The following is a 20,815-nucleotide window of genomic DNA, read 5'->3' as shown; positions in this document are numbered from 1 at the left end:
TGAGTGGTTGTGTCGCCCTCTTATTCCATGTTCACACTTAATGTGGCTCACACTTTACAGTGAATATGTGATCACCAGAAAGCCGTTGACAAACAGCCAAACAAATGTGGGGTTTCCTGTCATATATGAAGATACACATTTGTCCAACACACACAGCCAAGTGGGTTGATTCAACTTTTTTGAGCCAAATTCCTTATATGTACCCCAAAGATAGCATCATGTGGGATAGAGTCTACTAGGCCTGAGGAAGCCCTTTGTGTTTTTATCAGGTGAAGACAATGTCTTCTAAAAAGTGAAGACATGAACTTGACTGAAGGAAAACACTGAATCGATGAAGTTGATAATTTGATAGTGGCTTTGAAACTTGTATCTACACTGTCTTAATGTCATTTTCTTGCAATTTGTATTATGGGTCTCTTAGATTGTAAGAACCATTTGAAGGCAGGAATATCTCATTGGAGGCTGCGCAAGATAATCATTTCTTGTGTGTGAGTTAGGTATTAAACCATGTACCATTGTTTGCATATATAGACCAATTGTATTGATTATCTTTAGTTACCCAGAAGTCCATTAATGTAAATGGCCATGTTTAATTTCATTCCAAAGTCTGCCATAGCTGAGGGTAGCTACATTTGGAAGATGCAGTGTATTTTGTACCATGGACATCACAAGCATAACAAAACCATCATAATCATTATTGATTTTGCTGATGTATCAAATATATACTTTGTCCATAGGACAAATTCTATCAGGGAATCCTGTTCTCTGAAACTATTTTTAGTTGGAACATTTATTACTGAGCAGTATACAGTAATTAGGATGTGTAGAGTGTGTTATAAAATACTCCTAAATATTGTGAAATATGAAGAGAATAAGAGACTGTACTATAGTATAACTGGAACAGTTAAAATTTTACTGAAACCTGTCTTCCAAATTGAGAGGGAATCATTTAATTACAAGTGTGGTTACACTCCACAACTAGAACCATGTTAATTTCCTCAGTGGTTCATAAAAAAGAATATCAATTTAAGCAATCACACATTATGCTGTTTATTATTTAAAGAGATTCTGTATAAATCCTGTAGCTGTAAAATACAAAATCAGCAATATTTTTCTTGAAATAAAATCGTATCATATTCAATTTAATATGCAATGTTTTTCATGGTACACCTCTATCTATACAAGTTCAGCAGAGGAGATAAAGTTATCGTCTTTTATCATTGTGGCTTCAATTGTCCAGAGTCGATCTGAGAAGCAATGGTCCATAGGATTGAACTTTATGCTCCATACTTGTGACTGCATTTGCCTCTCTATTTTAGGCAAAAATTCTAGGACTTCATTGTTGTGATCTGTTCTCTTTATATGTAAAAATAATTAGTACAGGTGCTTGAGTTTACAACAGAGCTTTAAACAGTCTGAATTTCACCCTTTTCAGTTCTCCCCAGCTCATACAGCCGTCAAGTTTATACATGATACAGAAAATCTGACTTGAGGCAGGGAATATATCTGATCTGGGCTATCTCAACTCTCCTGTGACATGCATGCAGAAACCAAGTTGAGTTAATGTAGAGTGTTTACAATTATTAAGCTTTGCTAAGTGTGTGCCACAAGACAAGCTCTGCGAAGGTGTTGTTCCTTCCATCCTCAGAAGCCACCACATATTACTTGGTGTGTTAGCGTACTTTCATTTAAAGACAAAGCTAGCACTGCAAGCAAGACGTTAAGAAGCAACCTACTCACTCTTGTCTCTCTGGTGTGGCTTACTCACCTGTATGAAACCTTTAAATATTCTGCCAGCATGTGATTAGGTGACAGAAAGCCTTCCAAGGCAGAAGCTCATTGCATGTTTTAGTGCTATCGTCAATATTTTAGAGCCTTGAAATTCTCTCTAGAAATATTTTCATACTTAGGAACATAAAGAAAATTGATAAGTTTAATAGATTTTATAAAATTTATAAATATTTAAAATATCATGAGGGACTAAAATACACCCTTTATCACAATGGCAGTTTGTTTCATTTGTAAATGTTACCCTAAGGAATCCCAGCTCTACTTATTCCAATTCGGTTTTATTAATATTAATTATATTCAGTGGCAGTACTTTAAATCTATAAAATGACTTTTGAAATAGTGAAAAATATCACTGTTAGTTCTGACACCACAAGATGTGGCAATGTCAATGTGACTTAGTATCCACGATGATTTTATTAAATAATCTAACTTTAGCAGTCTCGGGATCATTTGAGGAAGAGATGTTTAATGAAGGCATTAATATTTACTCATACCGATCTTCCAGCTGGGATCCCATGCAGTGAGAGCACCAGGTTAATTGAGTTTTATCGCAAAATCTCTAGGCCACTTTAGAAATTACTGTAAGGCACATTCCCTAAGGGTTGATCTATATAAAGGGAGAAAATCAAAGGAGAAGGGAGGAATGCCTGACTAAGTGGCACTGGCATTGCCAGCATAGGTACTTATTAAAAGACGGACAAACTGAAAAGTGGTTTTCTCAGAAAATAACAAATAAGAGTCATTTTTTCCCCTAATCCATTCTCAGGAAAATGGAAAGAAAGCAGTCCTTGGTGTAACAGAGAAAAATCACTATAATATACAATGCTAAATTTCTTTAATCTGCAATTTCTCTATCTAGACACACATTTTTTCATAATTTACTTTTGGAAATATTGCTGGTAGGAAAGTGTAAGGATTACTCTTCTACCTCTGCTACACACACTTTGAGCTCTTTTAGACAAAACATAAGTTAAAAGACATTATTTATGCTCTTATACTGTGGCCTAATATCAACTGAAGGAGGGCAGTGGAGGACATGGCTATCTCACCTAAACAGCAGTACAGGATAAAAGATGACAAACACAATGCAAGCCATCATTAATTGGAATCATTCCAATCTCATACATGACTTTTTCTATTCTACCTTATCTATAAAAATAAGCTTTTGATATTCTCATTATACAAACAAACACATCTCTTCTCAGCTTCTATTGGGTTGGGACACAGAGCATGCTCATTTCAAGTGTGGAAAACATGCAAAAATATTTTTTCTTGACTCTCAGAAAATTATATTTACAATTTCACAGTAGAGAAATGTTAAATGTAATTGGATACTTTAGCACCTAACATGCTATTTCCAAATCACAGAATATTTCTACATCCCAAAATATCTGTATGAGGCTATGAAATGAGTTTTAAGTAATTTTAATTGTGAGTAAGCTGATTGGTAAGACATGACTTTCATCTTACGTTAGCAGGCTTTTAGATAAAATATATTCTCTGAGCAAAAACTTCTGACTCTTTTTTTAAATTTTTTATTAGATATTTTCTTTATATACATCTCAAATGCTATCCCGAAAGTTCTCTATATCCACCCCCACCCTGCTCCCCTACCCACCCATACCCGCTTCTTGCCCTTGGCATTCCCCTGTACTGGGGCATATAAAGTTTGCAATACTAAGAGGTCTCTCTTCCCAGTGATGGCTGATTAGGCCATATTCTTCTACATATACAACTAGAGATATGAGCTCTGCAGGGGGGGGGGGGTAGTATTTAGTTCATATTTCTGTTCCACCTATAGGGTTGCAGACCCCTTCAGCTCCTTGGTTGCTTTCTTTAGCTTCTCCATTGGGGGCCCTCTGTTCCATCCTATAGATGACTGTGAGCATCCACTTCTGTATTTGCCAGGCACTGGCATAGCTTCATACAAGACAGCTATAACAGGGTCCCTTCATCAAAATCTTTCTGGCATATGCAATAGTGTCTGGGTTTGGTGGCTGATTATGGGATGGATCCCCAGGTGGGGTAGTCCCTGGATAGTCCATCCTTTTGTCTTAACTCCAAATTTTGTCTCTGTAACTCCTTCCATGGGTATTTTGTTCCCCTTTTTAAGGAGGAATGAAGTATCCACCCATTGGTCTTCCCTATTCTTGATTTTCTTGGTTTTTTTTTGTTTTGTTTTGTTTTGTTTTGTTTTGTTTTTGTTTGTTTGTTTGTGTGTTTTGCAAATTGTATTTTGGGTGTTCTATGTTTCTGGGCTAATATCCACTTATAAGTGAGTGAATATCTAATGACTCCTTTTGTGATTGAGTTACCTCACTAAGGATGATATCCTCCACATACATCCATTTGTCCAAGAATTTCATAAATTCATTGTTTTTGATAGCTGAGTAATACTCAATTGTGTAAATGAACCATATTTTCTGTATCCACTCTTCTGTTCAGGGATATTGGGTCCTTTACAGCTTCTGGCTATTATAAATAAGGCTGCTATGAACATAGTGGAGCATGTGTTCTTATTACCAGCTGGAACTTCTTCTGGGTATATGCCCAGGAGGTATTGCTGGATCTTCTGGTAGTATTATGTCTAATTATTGGAGGAACCTCCAGACTGATTTCCAGAGTGGTTGTGCAAGCTTGCAATCCCACCAGCAGTGGAGGAGTGTTCCTCTTTCTCCACATCCTCGCCAGCATCTGCTGTACCCTGAATTTTTTATCTTAGTTATTCTGACTGGTGTGAGGTGGAATCTCAAGGTTGTTTAGATTTGTATTTCCCTGATGATTAAGGATGTTGAACATCTTTTCAGGTGCTTCTCAGCCATTCGGTATTCCTCAGTTGAGAATTCGTTGTTTAGCTCTGAACCCCATTTTTAATGGGGTTATTTGAATTTCTGGGGTCCAGCTTCTTGAGCTCTTTGTATATATTGCATATTACTCCCCTATCAGATATGGGATTGGTAAAATTCCTTTCCCAATCTGTTGGTGGTCTTTTTGTCTTACTGACAGTGTCTTTTGCCTTACAGAAGCTTTGCAATTTTATGAGGTCCCATTTGCCAGTTCTTGATCTTACAGCACAAGCGATTGCTGTTCTGTTTAGGAATTTTTCTCCTGTGCCCATATCTTTGAGGCTTTTCCCCACTTTCTCCTCTATAGTGTCTCTGGTATTATGTGGAGGTCGTTGATCCACTTAGACTTGAGCTTTGTACAAGGAAAAAAGAATGGAACTATTCACATTCTTCTACATGATAACCACCAGTTGTGCCAGCACCATTGTTGAAGATGCTGTCTTTTTTCCACTGGATGGTTTTAGCTCCCTTGTCAAAAATCAAGTGACCATAGGTGTGTGGATTCATTTCTGAGTCTTCAATTCTATTCCATCGATCTAACTGTCTGTCACTTTACCAGTACGATGCAATTTTTATCACAATTGCTCTGTAGTACAGCTTGAGGTCAGGCATGGTGATTCCACCAGAGGTTCTTTTATTGTTGAGAATATTTTTTGCGATCCTAAATTTTTTATATTTCCAGATGAATTAGCAAATTGTCCTTTCTATCTCAGTGAAGAATTGAGTTGGAATTTTGAAGGGGATTGTATCGAACCTGTAGATTGTTTTTGGCCGGATAGCCATTTTTACTATATTAATCCTGCCAATCCATGAGCATGGGAGATCTTTCCATCTTCTGAGATCTTCAATTTCTTTCTTCAGAGACTTGAAGTCCTTATCATACAGATCTTTCACTTCCTTAGTTAGATTCACACCAAGATATTTTATATTATTTGTGACTATTGAGAAGGGTGTTGTTTCCCTAAATTCTTTCTCAGTCTGTTTATCATTTGTGTAGGGAAATGCCATTAATTTATTTGAGTTAATTTTATATCCAGCTACTTCACTGAAGCTGTTTATCAGGTTAAGGAGGTCTCTGGTGGAATTTTTAGGGTCACTTATATATACTATCATATCATCTGCAAATAGTGATATTTTGACTTCTTCCTTTCCAATTTGTATCCCCTTGAACTCCTTTTGTTGTCTAATGCTCTGGCTAGAACTTCAAGTACTATATTGAATAGGTAAGGAGAAAGTGGGCAGCCTTGTCTAGTCCCTGATTTTAGTGGGATTGCTTTGAATATCTCTCCATTTAGTTTGATGTTGGCTACTGGTTTGTTGTAGATTGCTTTTAGTATGTTTTCATATGGGGCCTGAATTCCTGATCTTTCCAAAACTTTTACATGAAGGGGTGTTGCATTTTGTCAAATGCTTTCTCAGCATCATAATTATGTGGTTTTTGTCTTTGAGTTTGTTTATATAGTGAATTATGTTGACAGATTTCTGTATATTAAACCATCCCTGCATGAAGCCTACTTGGTCATGACAAACGATTGTTTTGATGTGTTCTTGGATTTGGTTTGTGAGGATTTTATTGAGTATTTTTGCATCGATATTCATAAGGGAAATTGGTCTGAAGTTCTCTTTCTTTGTTGGATCTTTGTGTGGTTTAGGTATCAGAGTAATTGTGACTTCATAGAATGAATTGGGTAGAGTACCTTCTGTTTCTATTTTGTGGAATTGTTTGAGAAGAGTTGTAATTAGGTCTTCTTTGAAGGTCTGATAGAACTCTGCACTAAACCCATCTGGTCCGGGGCTTTTTGTTTTGGTTGGGAGAATATTGTTGAGTCCTTCTATTTCTTTAGGGGAAATGGGACTCTTTACATCATTAATCTGATCCTGATTTAACTTGGGTACTTGGTATCTGTCTAGGAAGTTGTTCATTTCATCCAGGTTTTCCAGTTTTCTTGAGTATAGCCTTTTGTAGTAGAATCTGATGATATTTCAGATTTCCTCAGGTTCTGTTGTTATGTCTCCTTTTTCATTTTTGATTTTGTTGATTAGGATACTGTCCCTGTGCCCTCTAGTTAGTCTGGCTAAGGGTTTATCTGTCTTGATGATTTTCTCAAAGAACCAGCTCCTAGTTTGGTTGATTCTTTGAATAGTTCTTTTTGTTTCCAGTTGGTTGATTTCAGCTCTGAGTTTGATTATTTTCTGCCTTCTACTCCTCTTGGTTGAATTTGCTCCCTTTCGTTCTAGAGCTTCTAAGCATGCTGTCTGGATTCTAGAGTATTTTTGGAGGCAATTAGAGCTTTGAGTTTTCCTCTTAGGACTGCCTTCATTGTATCCCATAAGTTTGGGTATGTTGTGGCTTCATTTTCTTAAAACTCTAAAAAGTCTTCAATTTCTTTCTTTATTTCATCCGTGATCAAGTAATCATTGAGTAGAGTTTTGTTCAGTTTCCACGTGAATGGTAGCTTTCTATTATTTATTTGTTATTGAAGATCAGCCTTAGTCCCTGGTGATCAGATAGGATGCATGGGATAATTTCAATATCTTTGTATCTGTTGAGTCCTGTTTTATGACCAATTATATAGTCAATTTTGGAGGATATACCATGTGGCACTGAGAAGAAGGTATATCCTTTTGTTTTAGGGTAAAATGTTCTGTAGATATTTATTAAATCCATTTGTTTCATTACTTCTGTTAGTGCCCATGTGTCTCTGTTTAGTTTCTGTTTCCAGTATCTGTCCATTGGTGAGAGTGGGGTGTTGAAGTCTCCTACTATTATTGTGTGAGGTGCCATGTGTGCTTTGAGCTTTACTAAAGTTTCTTTAATGAATGTGGCTGCCCTTGTATTTGGAGCACAGATATTCAGAATTGAGAGTTTATCTTGGTAGAATTTAACTTTGATGAGTATGAAGTGCCCCTCCTTGTCTTTTTTGATAACTTTGGTTTGAAAGTCAATTTTAGTCGATATTAGGATGGCTACTTCAGCTTGTTTCTTCAGATCATTTGCTTGGAAAATTGTTTTCCAGCCTTTCACTCTGTCCTTGGTTGTATCTGTCCTTTCCCCTGAGATGGGTTTCCTGTAAGCAACAAAATGTTGGGTCCTGTTTGTGTAACCAGTCTATTAGTCTATGTCTTTTTATTGGGGAATTGAGTCCATCGATGTTAAGAGAAATTAAAGAAAAGTAATTGTTGCTTGCTGTTATTTTTGTTGTTAATGTTGCAATTGTGTTCTTGTGGCTATCTTCTTTTAGGTTTGTTGAAGGATTACTTTCTTGCTTATTCTAGGGTGTAGATTCTGCCCTTGTGTTGGTGTTTTCCCTTTAGTATCCTTTGATGCACTGGATTTGTGGAATTATATTGTGTGAATTTGGTTTTATCATGGAATACTTTGATTTCTCCATCTATGGTAATTGAGAGTTTTGCTGGGTATAGTATCCTGGGCTGGCATTTGTGTTCTCTTAGGGTCTGCATAAAATCTGTCCAGGATCTTCTGGCTTTCATAGTCTCTGGTGTGAAGTCTGTTGTAATTCTAGTAGGCCTGCCTTTATATTTTACTTGACTTTTTCCCTTACTGCTTTTAATATTCTATCTTTATTTAGTGCATTTGTTGTTCTGATTATTATTTCTTGGGAGGAATTTCTTTTCTGGTCCAGTCTATTTGGATGGAGTTCTGTAGGCTTCTTGTATGTTCATGGGCATCTCTTCCTTTAGGTTGAGAAGTTTTCTTCTATAATTTTGTTGAAGATATTTCCTGGCTCTTTAAGTTGAAAACCTTCATTCTCATCTACCCCTATTATCTGTAGGTTTGGTCTTCTCATTGTGTCCTTGATTTCCTGGATGTTTTGAGTTAAGATCTTTTTGCAATTTGCATTTTCTTTTATCGTTGTGTCTATGTTTTCTATGGATACTTCTGTACCTGAGATTCTCTCTTCCATCTCTTGAATTCTGTTGCTGCTGCTCGCATCTATGGCTCCTGATTCCTTTCCTAGGATTTCAATCTTCACATTTGTCTACCTTTGTTTTGTTTTGTTTTGTTTTTTTGTTTGTTTAGTTTTTTATTGTTTCTACTTCCATTTATAGATCTTGAATGGTTTTGTTCAATTCCATCACCTGTTTGTTTTTGTTTTCCTGTAATTTTTATAGGGATTTTTGTGTTTCTTCTTTAAGGACTTCTACCTGTTTAGCAATATATTTTTCCTGTATTTCTTTAAGTGAGTTATTAACGACCTTCTTAAAATCCTCTACCAGCATCTTGAGGTATGATTTTTAACACAAGTCTTTCTTTTCAGGTGTGTTGGGTATCCAGTTTTTGCTCTGGTGGGTGTACTGGGTTCTGATGATGTTGAGTATTCTTGGTTTCTGTTAGTAAGATTCTTAAGGTTGTCTTTCACCATATGGTAATCTCTGTTGTTCGATGTTCTAGCTGTCTCTGTCTTGAGCTTTTTCCTACTGTGATTCTGTTAGCCTCTGTCAGCACTCCTGGTAGTTCAACTCTTTCCTGAGTCCCAATAGTCTGAGCACTCTCTGCAGGCATGCTCTCCTCTTGCAGAGAAGGTGCCCAGAATTCTGGAGCCCAGATCTACCTCCTAAGTCCCGATGTCAGAGCTCTTCCTGGAGGCAGAATCTCCTCTGGCAAGGGATGTGCCCAGGCGTCTGGGTCTCAGCTCCTCCTCCTCCTAGCTGAGGATGAAGGCTAGAAAGGGACACTGCCCCAAAAGCTTTGTTGCTTCTGGACCCATATGCTCTCCTGCATAGACTGGTCTCAGTGATCCCAAGATTCTGAGTGTGTGAGAGCTTGCCCAATTCATGCCCATGATGGCACAGGGCTGGAGCCACCAGAAGGACTCCCAGCCTCTGGTTGGGCAGGGTTCCTTTGTCCCTGTTCCTGCTCAAACCAGACCCTCTGGGATTCTTTGGAACAGATGTTGTGTTCCAATCACCAGTGATCTCAAGGTCCTGGGTGTGCTGGGGTGCCTGTGACATTGAGAGTCCTCTGGGGACCTTGGGACCCTCCGCCAGGTTAGCACCAAAGATGGTGCAGGGCTGACCCTGACAGGAACGAATCCCAGCCACTGGTCTGGCTGGGTTTCTTTGTTCTTCTTCCTACTGGCACAAGACCTTCGGGATTCTTTGGAACAGAAGTTGCTTTCCACTCACCAGTGATCTCAAGGTCCTGGGTGTGCTAAGGGGCCTGTGGTGTGGAGAGTCTTCTGGAAACCTTGGGACCCTCTGCCCTCATTCATGTTTAATAGTCAGTTAAGGACTTCCAGGGACACTGAGGTATAAAGTTCAACATAAACAAGATAGGTATCACTGCAGAAGTTTCTGGTATACTATGATTAGTTTCAGCCAGAGAAGTTCCTATCTCTATGTATTTATTTTTATGTCTACAAAACAGGAGTGAAAATATTTTTCCAGTTTTAGTAATAAAGAAGGCTTTGATTTATCCTACATGGAATGGATTAAAACAAAGGCAAAATAATCCAAATATTCCTGGAAAAGGGATATGTAAGGCTAGGGTTTAAATGTGTTTTTCTTTCCTCCCCAAGCTTTACCCTTTATCTTTCCATTCCTCAATCCCTTCTTCATTTCTTCCTCAATCTCCTGTTCTCCTTATTTTCCTTCCTCTATTTATATTTTTAATGGTAATTTCTTGGAAGAACATATTACAATCAGGAAGGGTTTATAAAATATTTCAAATCCTAACAGGTATCCTTTATCCTTTTCCATTTTTCATTGTAGCATGAATTCAGTTGTAGCAGATTTCCAACAATTTAGTCAGAAGAAACAACTTTCATAAGAAAAAAATCATAAATCAAGGGCCTTAAATTTGAGTCTATATTACTGTTTCTTTTTTATAGAATACTCTGAAGCTCTCTCTGGCCTTTCTACTTCATATGCTGCTTTGCTCAGAATTAAGAAGAGTTCAACCTCGTCTGCCTTTGGTTCCAAGTCCAGACCACGGTTCAGCAGTCCTTCATTAGGTACCATCAGTGTTTCTCCGCCAAGCTGGAGAGGGGCAGCTCAGCAGTATCACTTGCCAGGCAACCTTTATCACTCCTCAGATGCCTTCAGACAAGATGGTAAGTGCAGAAAAACATACAAAATAGCACCAGTCAGGGAAGGAGCCCTTCACACAAGACTGTTAATGAGAAGTCTTAAGCATGCTGCAGCAAGAAGATTAGAGTTCACTGTACTATAGGGAGAGGTTTGAAGAGGTAGGTCAACTTTGAGAAAGCAAGTAGAGCTCAGAAACCTGTGCTCAGTGTGGATAGAGCATTTGCTCTTGTTAACTAGTATACTTAGAAGCAGAGTTTGGGAGATGGACCACTGTGTTCATGAGATATGTTACTCTCTGAGTCTGTAGAACAGATTGCTGTTTGTAAAACTACAAGAGGGTTGAGAATGATCCATTTCTTATAGAAGCAGGCAATGGATTTATAATTGCAACTTTGGAAACTGTGATCTAGGAAAGCAAAAGGAGGGGAGCAGGCTGTGGAAGAGAAGAAAAGGCCACTTGGAGGAGCAGCAGTCTTTCTTGGCTTCTGTTCTAAATACTTCCCAAGATTCTTGGTGAAATCAACTGTTAATTATAGTCACTAACAATATACATTATAACTAAATTTCAGACAATAGTCTGAAAGTGAAAGCACAACTCTTTCTTTTTCATTTTCTTTTTTTACTGGCAATTTGGCAATAAGTATCTGTAGCCTTAAAACAGGTATATTAGGGACTGGGGTGGAGACTCAATTTTTAAAAATGCTTTTACAGAGCACCTGAGGTCTTTTTCCCAGTACCCACATCAAACAACTCACAATTGCTTATAATTGCAATTCCAAACTCCAGCTCCAGGAGAATACAATAACTCTGGGTACTAACAATCATCTGCACAGACCCACACACAGACATAAACATACACACACACACACACACACTTTAAAATAATGTAAATCTTTAGATAAATGAAATAAACATGCTGAGTGTAGTGCTTTTATTTCTAGATTTTTCTTTAGTAAAACAGTGTAAAGTATATTATATATCTTATGAATATATGCTTATATTTCATTTTATTTTTGAGTGATAAATAAATAAGACAGATGTCACACTTAGATATAAGTTCAATTAACAACCACTCTACACTTATTAGCATTATGGCCTGAGAACTATCTTTCCCTTGTTCCCTAAACCTGTCATCAGTAGACATATCAAGAGAAAAAATGAGGTTAATGAGCAATCCTGCCAGTGCTCATTATCTCACTCAATGTCTCAAAGAAATGTGCCAGTTAGATACTGTGGCTTCTGAGGGAATGAAAATGCAGAGGTGGGTGTGCGTCTCTCCCAGGATCACATTATTAATTAGCTCTCTGAGTAGTTTTCATTTATGCCTTTACTGATTTTAAGAGAAATATTGAATGACATTCAGTACTGACTGAGGATCAATGAGCCATTTGAAGACACATTTTCCAAGAACTCTATTACAAAAATTAAAGTATCAACTTAGGTTGTGTTGCTGTGTGGAGGCAAACTCATTACTCATGATTAAACAAATCTTTCCCCTATAAGGCATCCATTCCATTATGCTAGCTTTTGCAGTTTATTAACACAGGGTGATTGAACCTTAAATACATTTGAATGGCAAAATACCTAACATGTATTTCAAAATTCCCTTTGCATCATATTTCATTTCCTTTTTTTTTTTTGCTAAGCTTTACTTTGAAAGTTTCTTACCTTTATGTAGTGCGTTCTCAGTGCTGTCAACACTGCCTGATATAAACCCACTAACAACCCCTTTAAACCTACTTTTACTTTATAACATCTATGTCTTTTTGTTTTGTTTTGCAATCGCTGAATTTAACCAGTTATCTGTATGCCAATGAACTTGGAACTCACTAGTAAAAACTACTGGGCTCATCTGTGGGTATGCCCTGGCACGAGTATCATAATCATACAAATATATATTGGGATCAAATTTTGGAAGGCATTGTTATTTTATGGATTATTTAAAAGGTATTGAGTGTTCAGAAGCACAAGCTCTGCATATTTGTCTTAATTACTTTCAAGGTGGTAGATAGCTGATATATTCTCTTGCAGCTAATGGAAGTTAAAGTACCTTTTAATATAACTAAAATATAGCCAGGAAGTCTGAAGTAAAGCAAATGCCAATTATAAAGTTAATATGCATAAGGACACAAGATACAGGCACATACATTCTAAGTGTCTGTTGTAAACATCTCTCTTCTCAGTATGATACCTTTATACCTGCTGTAGGGCTGTCTAGTTTTGGACTAAGTAGTAACCAAATATATTAGTCAGGGCTTTTTAGTAAAAGAATAGACTTGCTGTTGAGAGCAAGTGTTAGCAAGTAATGAGCAAGCACTTCCTTTTCCATGTCCTCTTAATAGGTTCCCACTAGAAGGTGTGGTTCAGATTTAAAGTGCTTTTTCCCAACAAAATGATCCATTCAAGAAAACTCCTCACAGGTTTAGCCAAAGCTTGAGTTAAAAGTTGATTTAAGATATAGTCATGTTGACCATCAAGCATATCCATCACACCAAGGACCATAAGTCTGGTCAGTTATAAGTCTGCTCAGAAGTCAAATGGAATAGCTTTACTCTTTCTGATGAGAACAGACACACGTTTTCTGCATTGATCTCACTATGAGTTTATTGCTTTCTATAACATTTAACTCAAACATTCTGCAAAAACATTAATAAATTTCATCCTATTCATCACAGTCTGATGAACACAAGTGACAAAGTGCTTTTGTGTATCCACTCTCCTTAGTATCAAGCATGTACACATGTTGACTAGGAATCATGTTAAAGTTCAGAGGATGGGACACTGCATCTGTAAAAGGTTCCTATGTTATAGCCATGCCTCTGTGCCTTGGATTACATGAAACTCAAGGCTCTAGTCTGGGACCCAAATGAATGTAATTGTAGTATAATTCACATTTCAGAACCTCCAAGGGAACATTGTAGCGGCTTTCCCCTGACTCCTGCTTTCTCATCTGACTATTTGATAGATCTCAGCTGGATGTGACTTTGAATTCTTCCTTCTGGACAAGAGTCTGACATATGGCTTTTGTCAGGTAATTCCCTTTAGCTTTGATAGAGAGTAAACCTGAGGTTGACACGTTCTTGTGAAAAATGAGAAAAGTAACAGAGCCTGAAAAGGGAGCCATCCAGATCCTGATCCGAGTCAAGCTAGGAGGATGTGGCACAGGGCTGTTTGTTTGTGTTTGTTTGTTTGTTTGTTTTAATAAATCTACACTTGCGGTTTCCTGGAAAAAAATGGAGAAACAGTTTAACTTTGTACTAAACATCCAGCTGAAACTTACACACAGATACAAGCAAGTTTAAATTATGTTCATTGCGGCATATGCGTAGAAATATACACTGAAAAACTTGTATACTTTTTCCACCCCATGGAAAACTAAATATTTAAAATGAACAATTTAATTATTAAATTAATAATTTAATTAATGGTAATATATCATAATATAATGGTGATTTATAAAGGTATTATGATATCCTCTCCTTGAAGTGATTAAAATGTGGTATTCCGAGATGTGAGATGGTTCAGGCTCAAAGAGAGCTGGCTGCTCTTCCAGAGGAATGTGTCTATTTCCCAGCACTTATATCTAGCATCTCAATCACTGGTAATTCCAGTTATAGGGGATCCAACACCCTCTTCTCACTCTGGGGATCACAAACTAAAGTTTCATACAATAGCCAAATTTATTCTCAGCCTCAGAAAATTTATACTCTGAGGGTAAATCAGAATCACATGAGTAAAGTTTACAATGGCAAGGACAAGTCCCGCATGGCAAAATGATGTTTTTTTTTTCAGTAGAAGCATATAAACAAATAATACCAGCAAGTTTTAATGAATAATCTGAAGTAATCTCGCTCTTACTGGATACATCAGGAGGTCAGAAACAAATTATAAGAGCAATTCCATTATTTTGAAAAAGAATTGAGGTCACAAGACTCTTGTCTTGTTTTCTTGGTGTTTCCTCACAAAACTTGCATGATTCCATTCTTGGACAGGTTTTCTGATACCTGGGTCCAATTTCTGGTGTCAAAAAAGAATCTGAACTGAATATGTAGAAAACAATAGGTTTCTAAAGTGACTCACAGTTATCCCTCAGTCCTTTTGTTTAATGTCCCCCATTCCACCCCCAGCCCCCCCCAAAAAAAAACCCGCATAACCATAGCTATGAGCTGTCTACTAGAGAACTGGCTATACAGAAGTACAGAACCTGACTACTAACATTGTATCACAACAGACTCTACTGTGGTATGCATGTTGGGGTCCAGCTATGGTTCCACATCTTCCCTCTTAGGGTGTCTAGATGCTGCTGCACACCAGGCTGAGAGGATGAAACACAGTTCAGTGGGGGCAGGGGGCAGGGAGAAGGCCTTCTCCGATGATGGTCTTCAATGAAACAGCTCTCTTAGATGATCTTAGCTTGTGTGCATACCTTTACTCATGGTGAGCTTGTACAATACGCTTTACTGGGGTGAGCTAGGGATATATATAAGGATATATAAGGATATATATATATATATATATATATATATATATATATATATAATCTCCACATTTGTATGGCAAGGCATTCCAGGAATCTCAGGTACTTGCTGGGAAAGAGGAAGTTGAGCTTGTAAGTTTGCCAAGTGCTTTGTGACCTTCCCAGGTAGAGGGTGTGGCTCTCCAGACAAAGTCAAAGAAGGGAAGCCCTGCTGGTAAAGGGAGTCCTCCAGATTTGGAGCTCAGAGGCACTGTGTGTTCCTGGTAGGCTATAGCTTTAATTTGCAGCAGTTCCTCTGCTTCTCTCTCCCTCTTTTGTTGTATTGTTTCTCTTGCTGAAAGAGGTCAACTGATCCTGAGAACTGTACATCAGTTAAGACAGTTAAGAGTAAGTAAGCTACAGCATCCAAAACCTCTTCAGGAACTCAATCCTGGGGAGCAACCAGTAGAGAATGTTCACAGGTGGATCTATATATGTTATTTCACTGGGATCCATGTCTTATCAGCCTTGTGAAAGGCATGAAGTCTGAGGAGGGCCAGGATAAACCTTCATTGGTTTCCAAAACCAAGGATACAGTGTTGAAATAAACCCTTGCTTTTCTTCATTTTATGGGTGCTGTCCCTTCCTGACTACACTTCTCTATTCTCCTCTGTAGACTGTGCTCATACTTTCATACTGGAAAAGCTTCATACATTTCATCTATTTTAATTTTCTGTGTCATCTTGTGATCATTCCTACATCTGGGTACATTTTTTAGGCAGCCAATCCCTAAAGTCAGCCAAGAGTTGTTTATTCAGAACTTAATTATGCATTCTTTTTGTTCTCCTTAATATTCTGTGCAAAACCTACTTTTTAGTTCTATTTGTTACTTTAGCAGATGCTGCAGAAAAGAAAAAAGCAAATGTTGCAAGTTAAAGAGATAAAATTATTTTTCCTACTATTTTACTTAATCATCTACATAAAATGTGCTAAACTTTATCTGATTAAAATTGTGAAGTGTTTAAAACACAAAGGAAATTTTGTGACTACATATTAGCTTTATTAAATTTTATTAAATTTTAATATTTTGCCCACTTTAGTACTGTTTTTTAAAGATTTAGTTATTTTATTTTATATGTATGAATGATTTTCCTTTAAGTATGTGTATTACTATATATGTCTTGTGCATCAAAAGAGGATGTTAGATTCCCTGGATCTGGAGTTGCAAATGAGTGTCACTAGCCATGTGAGTGCTGGGAACTGAATTCTGATCTTCTGCAAGAACATCAAGTCCTATGAACTACCGAATCATCTTTCCAACCTCCTACTTCAATACTTAAGTGATTTTTTTTTTTTTTTTTTTTGCAGGTTGTCAGGCTAGCTAGATAGGAGGTATCTTATGCATTGAGCCCGAAAAGTCATAATTTCTCTCCTCAGATTGCTTCTTTTATCTTTGTTGATCATATACTAAAATAATTAATATATGGTCACTAAAAAGATCTTAATGTTCTTGTATTTGAAAAGCTTTCATTTTTCTTTAGCCTAAAGATGATGGTAGCTTTTTCATAGTGCTTCAATTATTTGCTGGCTTCTCCTTTGTCAGTTTCCCATTTTTTTTCCTATTCTTTGTAAACCAATTGTTTTTGGAAAATTATGCTTTTTCTAACTCTTGATATTTTATACATTTGCCATGTATCTTTCAAAAGTGAAGTTACTATTATTTATGTCAAATATTTACAAACTAATTTCAAGATGAGATAAAAATATTTATTTTTGTGGTTTCTAAGTATCTGAAGTTTCTTAACGGTATTATATGTTTCATTTAGAGTGAATAATTGTTCTTATTCCTGACCTGAATCAATATGAGCATCCAGACTGTAAACAATAATAAAATCTCTTTGATGGCAGAAGGGAAATAAAAAGTATCAGTAGTATGTCATCACACCTACAAAAAGAAAAATATAACCATCTAAAGAAAGGCAGCAGCAGCAGCAGCTACAATGTGAGAATAGGTGGTCTCTCTTGTACTCCTGTGCAGGCTTATTAGGTCACATCTGTCGATATCGCACTTACCCCCTTGGTTTTGTTCCAGGTATTTCTCATAGCTTTAGTGACAGAAGATCCAGACAATTCTCCAGATTACGCTGCTGATTTGCTGGTGTCTGGTAGCATGGCAATCAATTGGGACTGTAAGTTAGAGGTAACCAGCAGTCATCTGACATAACCGTCTGAGAAAGTGATGAAAAAAAAAAAAACAATTATCAAAGGGAATATTTTAGTCTGGAAGGTGGTTTAGAATCCAAGGAGACACAGTAACAGCTGGAAATGATCCTAAAAAACACTGGTAGATACTAAGAAGGATTGGCTTCCCCATTAATTTGAGCAGTGCTTTCTTATATGGTCTTGGCAGTAATGAAGTAATACATGGGAAGCTTGGGAGGAAATGATCTGGATTTCAAAAGCTTGGAGAGGAGAATTGATCCAGTGTAATGTAGTACACAAGATGCTAGAAGGCAAAGTTAGGTCTCAAAATAGCACTCCTCTACTTCTCTAGAAAGCTGGACCCCAGAAAAGTGAGTGGGCTCATCAAGACCTAATGTCTAGGACAGTTCTGTGGAAGAGAATGCCAGCTCCAGGCTCACCAGGCGGGGCTGCAGTGGTACAGCCCCTCAAAACCTGTGGAAGAAGCAAGGGTTGTCAAGACAAATACGATTACAGGACAATGCTTTCATTTACACAGCGGCCCTGAGAATGTTAAGGAGAGTGCCAATAACTGGGATACAAAGGACTGTTGACTATCATAGCAGATATTGTGAATTTTGTTTGTAAAAAATTAGAAAAAAATAACCTCACTGGTATTTTTTCATGCAAGATATTTTTAGTATAATAACTGTATTAATCTGAAACAGTACAAATTATAGTCAGTTCACTAACTTTGTGAGTACTTTTGAAAGAGTGAGTACTTTAAAACCATAATACCCAATACTTTGATGTTTGGTTGACCAATATTATACACTCAGATAAAGATATGTTTTAAATTATTATATTAATGGGGGTTATATGACGAATTAAAAACAAATTAGTCATTAACTCTTTTTGTCATCTGTCATAATTTCTTCTGGGATGCTACATATTTAATTAAGTAATATTTTAGATATATTATTTCACACTTATTTGTCCTTCTATTAGATTCTTTTTCTTTTTTTCAAGTTTTTATTAGATATTTTCTTCATTTACATTTCAAATGCTATCACGACATCCCCTATACCTTCCCCACCCTGCACCCCTATCCACCCACTCCTACTTTTTGGCCCTGGCTTTCCCCTGTACTAGAGCATATAAAGTTTGTAAGACGAGCGGCCTCTCTTCCCAATGATGGCCAACTATGCCATCTTCTGCTACATATGCAGCTAGAGACACAAGATGTGGGGGTACTGGTTAGATCATATTGTGGTGCCACCTATGGGGATGCAGACCCCTTAAGCTCCTTGGGTACTTTCGCTAGCTCCTCCACTGGGGGCCTTGTGTTTCATCCTATAGATGACTGTGAGCATTGACTTCTGTATTTGCCAGGCACTGGCATAGCCACACACTAGACAGATTTATCAGGGTCCTTTCAACAAAATCTTGCTTGCATGTGCAATAGTGTCTGTGTTTAGTGGTTGATTATTGGGTGGATCCCCAGGTGGGGTTGTCTCTGTATAGCCCATCCTTTTGACTCAGCTCCAAACTTTATCTCTGTAACTCCTTCCATGGATATTTTGTTCCCTGTTCTAAGGAGGAATGAAGTATCCACACTTTGGTCTTCCTTCTTCTTGAGTTTCTTGTGTTTTGCAAATTGTATCTTGGGTATTCTAAGTTTCTGGACTAATATTCACTTATCAGTGAGTATGTATCAAGTGACTTCTTTTGGGATTAGGTTACCTCACTCAGGATGATATCCTCCAGATACATCCATTTGCCCAAGAATTTCATAAATTCATTGATTTTAATAGCTGAGTAGTACTCCATTGTGTAAATGTACCATATTTTCTGTATCCATTCTTCTGTTCAGGACATCTGGGTTCTTTCCAGCTTCTGGCTATTATAAATAAGGCTGCTATGAACATAGTGGAGCATGAGTCCTTATTACCAGTTAGAACATCTTCTGGGTATATGCCCAGGAGAGGTATTGTTGGATCTTTCGGTAGTACTATGCCCAATTTTCTGAGGAACTGCCATACTGATTTCCAGAGTCCTACAAGCTTGCAATCCCACCAACAATGGAGGAGTGTTCCCCTTACTCCACATCCTCGCCAGCATCTGCTGTCACCTGAATTTTTGATCTTAGCCATTTTGACTGGTGTGAGGTAGAATCTCAGGGTTTTTTGATTTGCATTTCCCCGAAGATTAAGGATGTTGAACATTTTTTCACGTGCTTCTCAGCCATTCAATATTCCTCAGTTGAGAATTTTTTCTTTAGCTCTGGGCCCCATTTTTTAATTGGGGTTATTTAATTTTCTATAGTCCATCTTCTTGAGTTCTTTGTATATATTGGACATTAGTCCCCTATCTGATTTAGGATTGGTAGATCCTTTTGCAATCTCTTGGTGGCCTTTCTGTCTTACTGACAGTGTCTTTTGCTGTACAGAAGCTTTGCAATTTTATGAGGTCCCATTTGTCAATTATTGATGTTACAGTACAAGCCATTGCTGTTCTATTCAGGAATTTTTCCCCTGTGCTCATATCTTTGAGGCTGTTCCCTACTTTCTCCTCTATAAGTTTCAGTGTCTCTGGTTTTATGTAGAGTTCTTTGATCCACTTAGAATTAACCTTAGTATCACTGGAAAGAGAGGCCATTGGACTTGCAAATTTTATATGCCCCAATACAGGGGAATGCCAGGGCCAAAAGAATGGGAATGGGTGGGTAGGGAAGTGGGGGGGGGGTATGGGGGACTTTTGGGATAGCATTGGAAATGTAATTGAGGAAAATACGTTAAAAAAAAAAAAAGAATTAACCTTAGTACAAGGAGAAAAGAAAGGATCAATTTGCATTCTTCTACATGATAACTGCCAGTTGTGCCAGCACCATTTGTTGTAAATGCTATCTTTTTTTCCTCTGGATGGTTTTACCTCCCTTGTCAAAGTTCAAGTGACCATAAGTGTGTGGATTCATTTCTGGGGTCTTCATTCCTATTCCATTGATCTACCTGTCTCTTGCTGTACCAGTACCATGGTGGGTTTTTTGTTTGTTTGTTTGGTTGGTTTTTGTTGTTGTTGTTGTTGTTTTTTTTTTTAATCACAATTGCTCTGTAATACAGCTTAAGGTCAGGCATGGTGATTACACCAGAGATTCTTTTATCCTTGAGAATCGTTTTTGCTATCCTAGGTTTTTTGTTATTCCAGATGAATTTGCAAATTGCCCTTTCTATCTCAGTGAAAAATTGAGTTGGAATTTTGAAGGGGATTGCATTGAATCTGTAGATTGCTTTCAGCAAGACAGCCATTTTTACTATACTGATCCTACCAATCCATTAGCATGGGAGATCTTTCCATCTTCTGAAGTCTTCTTTGATTTCTTTCTTCAGAGACCTGAAGTTCTTATCATACAGATCTTTCACTTCCGTAATTAGAGTCACAGCAAGGTATTTTATATTATTTGTGACTATTGTGAAGGGTGTTGTTTCCCTAA

General features: G+C 37.4%; 1 protein-coding gene across 4 annotated transcripts in view; it reads left to right on the top strand.

Annotated features, from left to right (window-relative positions):
• Positions 1-20,815, top strand: part of Cntn5 (contactin 5) — a 1,232,986-nt gene that overhangs the window by 711,618 nt on the left and 500,553 nt on the right. For all 4 annotated transcript variants that reach the window (XM_021171282.3, XM_029481828.2, XM_029481826.2 and 1 more), the window contains one exon: positions 10,490-10,711. In XM_021171282.3, the coding sequence (XP_021026941.1) occupies positions 10,490-10,711 (222 nt within the window). The remainder of the gene's footprint in view (positions 1-10,489; positions 10,712-20,815) is intronic.

The sequence above is a fragment of the Mus caroli genome, unplaced genomic scaffold (genome assembly GCF_978045245.1).
Source record: "Mus caroli unplaced genomic scaffold, Mus_caroli_1 scaffold_11, whole genome shotgun sequence".
Classification (NCBI taxonomy): Eukaryota; Metazoa; Chordata; class Mammalia; order Rodentia; family Muridae; genus Mus; species Mus caroli.
This window is presented reverse-complemented; position numbering and strand designations above follow the sequence as displayed.